Source organism: Phascolarctos cinereus, unplaced genomic scaffold (assembly GCF_003287225.1).
Source record: "Phascolarctos cinereus isolate Bilbo 61053 unplaced genomic scaffold, phaCin_HiC Scaffold_726;HRSCAF=1367, whole genome shotgun sequence".
Classification (NCBI taxonomy): Eukaryota; Metazoa; Chordata; class Mammalia; order Diprotodontia; family Phascolarctidae; genus Phascolarctos; species Phascolarctos cinereus.
This window is the reverse complement of record NW_027556098.1, coordinates 381,995,563-382,001,562: the sequence shown is the minus strand read 5'-3', so window position 1 is coordinate 382,001,562 and position 6,000 is coordinate 381,995,563. Positions and strand designations below refer to the sequence as shown.

At 49.5% G+C, this 6,000-nt stretch overlaps 1 protein-coding gene across 2 annotated transcripts in view; it reads right to left on the bottom strand.

The window, feature by feature from the left end:
• Positions 1-294: 294 nt before the first annotated feature.
• IFFO2 (intermediate filament family orphan 2) overlaps positions 295-6,000 on the bottom strand; it is a 62,383-nt gene continuing 56,677 nt past the window's right edge. For both annotated transcript variants that reach the window (XM_020973221.2, XM_020973222.2), the window contains one exon: positions 295-5,414. In XM_020973221.2, the coding sequence (XP_020828880.1) occupies positions 5,309-5,414 (106 nt within the window). In that variant the 3' untranslated portion in view covers positions 295-5,308. The remainder of the gene's footprint in view (positions 5,415-6,000) is intronic.

Below are 6,000 nucleotides of genomic sequence, written 5' to 3'. Positions count from 1 at the left end.
TGTTTTCTTCCCCATCAGTGAGTGCGTCTTTGGCCTTTGCCCAGCACACAGTAGGTACTTAATAAATGCTTGTTCTCCCCTCACCCCCTTTGTCTCCCCCATTGGACTATGAGATCCTTGAGAGCAGAGATGTCTTTGGCTTTTCTTTGTATACCCAGTGCTTCGATCAATAAATTTTTTATTGACTGGTTGTGTCGGATTTTTTGGATTGAACCGAATCGAGTGTACTGGCATGTTAGCTGTGGCCAGCCCTTCCAGGCAGGCCTCCAGGACAAAACAAATAAACATCAGCAGTTCTAAGACATCTCACTTTATTTAAAAGAAGCTAATATACAGAATATAAAGGGCACAATTATTTACAACAATACAGTAAACAGGCTGGTTTTCAATGGGGTCAGTAGTCTGTTTGGATGAATAGAAAATTAAATTAAAAACAAACCAGGACACTCTAGGACCCCTTGGTGGGAGGACAGCTGGGGGCAGGGGGAGTTGGAGGGAAACCCCAAGTCCCTCCCAACAAGGTCTCTTTAAATAAATATTCCTTTGGGGCTAAGGTTTCGAGCTATATTTAAACACCACTGGGTTCCAACACTAAGGACCATATGGGGATAGGGGCAGGGGGTTTCGATGCTATTTTTTCTTTTTCTTGAAAGGCTAAGAGAAGCAAGAATCTGCTGATCTGTCCAGGCTCTGATCCCTCCCAGTGAGGAGAGAGGGCAAACACAGCCAGACCCTGGCCCTAGGCTAGCCCATTCAAGTTCGAGATCCCAACTGCCCCTCCTAGGCTGTCTGGCTATAAACAACTCCTTGCTTGGATTTCATCCTGTTCAAACTTAGATCTGACTTTAATAACCCAGGCCCTTCCCATGCCCTGCCTTCTACCCCCCAGGTACCCCTCTCTCCCACCCCTCCAAATCTACTGTTTCTCTGCTAAAACCAGAGCCCTTTTTCATCGGCCAAGAGGAAAATAGGGGGGCTGTTCCAAAACCTACCCTCCCACTCCCCCTCAACCCCACCCAAATCATGTAAAACCTTCTCCCTACCTCCAGAGATAGACTTCTCCTTAAAATGGACACAAGCCAACTTTCCAGCCCAACCCAGAGGCAGGTTGGGAGGGGGAATAACTTCTTAAGGAATAAGACATTGCCACTGACTCATGTTTTATCTAGCCGGAAATTCTGAAGAAGTAAAACACTGAGGATAGAACCGATCCCTAAGACTTGCTTGAGTTGGGGACCCACTGACCCTCTGGTCAGGACCTGGGGGTTGAAGGGGTCAGTAGGGATTCTGGAGACAAAGCAAAAAAATGACTGATTTGGAGACAGATCTTGGTAGCCCCAAGATGGGACAACTCTTTTCAGAGGAGCTTGTCCCTGACATCCTTATTCCTATGAGACTAGATGGGCATCACTGAATTTTAAAAACTGAAGCCTGGACTACCTTGAACAAGGTCCCCCAGCTAGCTAGCAGCAGGGTGGGGACTCCTGGCTCCCAGTCCAATGTTCCTTGCTCTGAACCACACTGCTTCCCTCCCTGACCCACGGGCAGGAGAGAAGGATAGGGTAGGTGAGATGATACACAAGCAGGTACACACCCTTCTCCCTTCAGAAGGCCCTATACAACCCAGAGCTGGAAGCCAACCCACACACTCAAAACCTTCCCGTTTGTAAAAATAAATGAGTGGTTCTCCTGTTTCACAGATTACATTTAGCTGAAGTTACACACACTCTATTTTCTTTGCCTTCCCCCTACCCTCACCTACCTGCAGGTACCTTGGTTCACTACTTTCCATTCACTGACCTATCATTGTGTTTGTGAGCTCACCATGGGAGAATACACACATACACATAGGCATACGCACACACACACACACACACACACACACACACACACACAGAGTCCCTGCCTGTATCTCTGATTTCCCTTCCCTACGCCGGCCACCCTCAACTCTCTCAGTATATATATAAATGTATCTGACCTCATGGACATTAAGAAAAAAAACCCACCCCAAAAACCTGCCTTCTTCTCTTCCCACCACCCCTGCCACCAAAACCCTAAAAAAGTGATGGAGGGAAAGAGGTGTGTATAGGAAGCCTTCTAAAGTACCGGCATCAATATGACGCGGTGACTAGAAATAGAAAAGCAAGAAAGTATTTACAACTTTACAAAGGAAGGACTGGGTAGTCCCAGTGTTGGCCCAGCGCTGGCCCTAACAGTGGTGGGTGGGTGGGAGGAGGAGGAGAGGTGGGACAGTTCCTGGAAAGCTATGGGCTCAGGGAAAGGGGGCCTGCCCCAGCTAGGAGCTGAACTTAAATCAGGCTAAGAGCCAGAAACCAGATCTGCTAGGGGCCCCCAGAAGGAGGCCAGCCCCAGCCCCTCCCACCCCACACATTCACCCAGAGGGTCTCCTGCCTGTCAAGTGAGGGCATCCACGGTCCTTCAGCATGCCCTCCAACCAGAAGCCAGCCTGGGGGATTAGCTACGGCAAAGATGGCCCGGCCAGAAGGCAGCCTCATTGGCTCCTCTTAACCCAATTATTCACCACCCCACAGGACCCACAGAAAGAAACCACCTGGGGCTAGAAAAGCCGAAATAATACACCACACACCAGTCACCATGGCAACTGATATAGCTGCCCTCAGATACTTATACTATAGGTCTTAACTTTAAAGATATGTCACCTTCCCATCACCTGGAATATAATGCCCAGAAAGGAGGCTATTTGTGCCTCTGGGACACAGCAGGCCATACAAAGGGATGGTGGCCTCCCTGAAGGGAATCCGCCACCAGTGCTCTGCCTGACTCTTCTTGCCTTACAGCTCTGGGAAAAAGAGAAAAGGAAACTCAGGGAGATCCGCTGTGAAGGATCATCAAAGCCCAGGCAGATCGCCCTGGTCTTGGGGATATACAAAGAGATAGAAACTCGGTGGGGAGAGGGGAATGCACAGGGAGGGGCTGGACATCTCCCAGCCAGGGGGAATGGAAAGTTCTTCATAGCAGCTGAGGTTAAAGCCCACAGGGCTTTGCTACCCTTTGGTTAAAATTAAAATAGAACTGATGGTTCCACCTAGGATGTGTGTTTGAACCCTGTTGCCTAAAAACAAAGAAAGTGAATGGGGACAAGCAGGAGGGGCTACTTGCCCCCCACCCCACCCCATGACCAGGAACTGCTTTGGCTACTCGGAGCTGCTGGGGGGATGAGCCGCGGCACCTCTTGGCCAACTGAAACGTGGGGAATCCATCTACCTGACTTCACCCCAACAACAAAAAGATGTCAAAGGCCACTGAGGTCTGATAAATTAGAAATGGTCACACATACACTTTCTCTTTCCATATATATATATATATATATATATATATATATATATATATATATATATATATATATATATATATATATATATATATATATATGTATAATCTATAATATGTATATTATATACAGAATGGCTTTAAGATAAACAATAACAAAAAAAAAATAACTGGAAAGAACAGTCCCCTTTGGGGAATGAGGTGGTTTCCAAAGGGTTCCCTCTGGGTCCCCTGGAGTAGGAATATGGGTGGGGAAAGATGAGCTCCTTGGAAGACATGGAAGAATAGCTCAGTAGGAAGCTATGTCTGGCCTTCTAACTTGGGATAAGGAGCAGTGGTAACTTGCCCACTCCTTCACCATCCCTCACCACCCTAAAGAAAGCTAGGCTGGGCCCAGGGTGTCCACTGCTCCTTGGTCCTCCAGGGGGAGCTCACGAGTCAAAATAAAAGTTCACTCCCAAATGGCAGTGGACACATTTTTTTTTTCAAGTCTACTTTGGGGACTGGCAAGGGGCTGAGATGTCAGTGCATCTCACTCGGTACCAATCCAGACCCAATTACCAGGGAGATACCATCTCACTCGGTCGCATCGACTTCCCATGTCAGTCGGTCAGTCAGTCAGTATCATAGTACAGAGGCCACATCTTACAAATGGTGGGGGGCTAAAACAGGCAAGAGATGTTCCCCATCTGGCTTCCGCAGAACCACACCAAGGCCCTAACATCCCTCCCTGGCCTCCACTTGGACGGTCTCCTATCAGTGGCTACAGCCAGCCCAGGGATGAGAAAGCAAGATGGCGCCATTATCTTTGCCGTGGTGTAAGGGGAAAAGATCCCAACGTCGAAGAACCAGACAGTGCTATTCTACTTCCAGGGTGACACCACCTGACGCCACCGACCCCTACCTTCTCACAGAGAAAGTGTTGCATCTAGTCCCTGTGGGAGGAAGAGCAATTCTACTGATTCCCACCCACAATACTATTTGGAGGAGGCTCAGCCTCAATAAGCTAAAAGCACCCTCTCAACCGTGGCCCCTAGAAGGGACTTTCAGTCTCAGCTTAATTCACCACCTCCCTATTCCTATTTTACAGAGGGGCAAACGGAGGTGGAGAGAAGGGAAGGGACTTGTCTAAGGTTACACAGCTAAAAAATCAGCATCCCTGGAAGCAAAGTCACAGCTAAGCCTTTGGGGCAGTTGGAGAGATTGCCCGCAGCCTCTCTCCCCAGTTCAGAGAAAAACCTAAGGTAGGGGCGGGGAGAGGGAAATATGTATATATTTCATCTATAAATAAGGCGAGCTCTCTTTTTTTTTTTTGCATAGTAGTTTGAACACAGTGTCAATCATTCCCTTCCCCCCCTCCCCCCATGCCTTGTCTTTTTGTTACTTGGGCAGAGGAAAAAAAAAAGGGGTGGGGGCATTTTCCCCACTCTTCCTCCTTCCCCAAAGCATCGGCAGCACAGATCCTTTCTTCCGTGGCAAATATCTGGGAGATTCCCTCCACCCCTTCCTCTGCAGGGGATTTGGGAGCCAAGGCCCCCACCTCTCCCCCTGGAGTGGTCAGGGGCCAGTGGGGCAGGACAGGGCAGAGCAGGCAAGGAGTACTGCCAATCAGTGCAGCAGGTGGGAGGGTACAAAATGCCATCTATGCCACCCAGGGGCCTCTGCCCCCGTCTGGTAATTGTATATAAAAAAACCAGCTCGGAAGAGTTCTTTAAGCGGCTCAGCTTAAGGGGAAAGGCACAATTAACACCGTATCTCCGGACAGAGTTCGCATTTGTAGTGTAGAATAGAAATTGACAGCACCAATCCTCAGGTGGGGGGTGGGGGGGCGAGTGGATGGAGGAGGAGGTGGGCGGTGGGCGGGCGGTGGGAAGCAGCAGTCCGCAGAAGCCCCGGATGGGGGGTGGGGGAGGGCGAGTGGCGGAAGTCCTCCAGGGTGTGGTCAGTGCTGGCTCCCTCATCCCCCCAACTCTCCAGGCACCCTCCCCGAGGTTCATCAGCTGACCATTGGCTCCACATCAGGGTCTCTCTCAAACTCGTCCTGGATTTCATCTGTGCTTCCTGAGTCACTGCTGGCCATAGAGCTGGGGGACGGCGAGTTCCTGGGACAGAGGAGAGGGGGCAAGAGTCAGGCTGGGGTCTGGGACTTGGGGATGGAGGCGTGACCTCAGGTTCACAACATTTCAAGCTGGAAGGGACCTCACAGAGCTAGCCTCTCATCTTCTGGGGGAGGAAAGGTACCTTCATGAAGGTCACACAGGTAGAAGAATTGGCTGTCAGTCTTCTGACTCCAAATCCAGACCTCTTTCTTCGCTTTTACAAGATTGTGACCTCTAACATACACACATTTTAGCTATAGAGTGCCAGGCCAAGAGTCAGGAAGACCTGAATTCAAATCTAGCCTCAAACACTTACTAGCTGTGTGTGACCCTGGGCAAGTTACTTCTCCCCGTTTGCCTGTTTCCCCATCTGTAAAATGAGCTAGAGAAGGAAACGGCAAACCACTCCAGTATCTTTGTCAAGAAAACCTCAAATGGGGTCATGATTTGAGAGGCAGAAAGGAATTCCCAATGTAACCCCAAAACTTGTCTGAGGACCTCCAATGACAGGGGGACTCACCACCTCTCAAAGCAGCCCATTCCATTTTGGGACAATTCTTTGTGGTGGGATGTTGCTTAAATTTCCTGC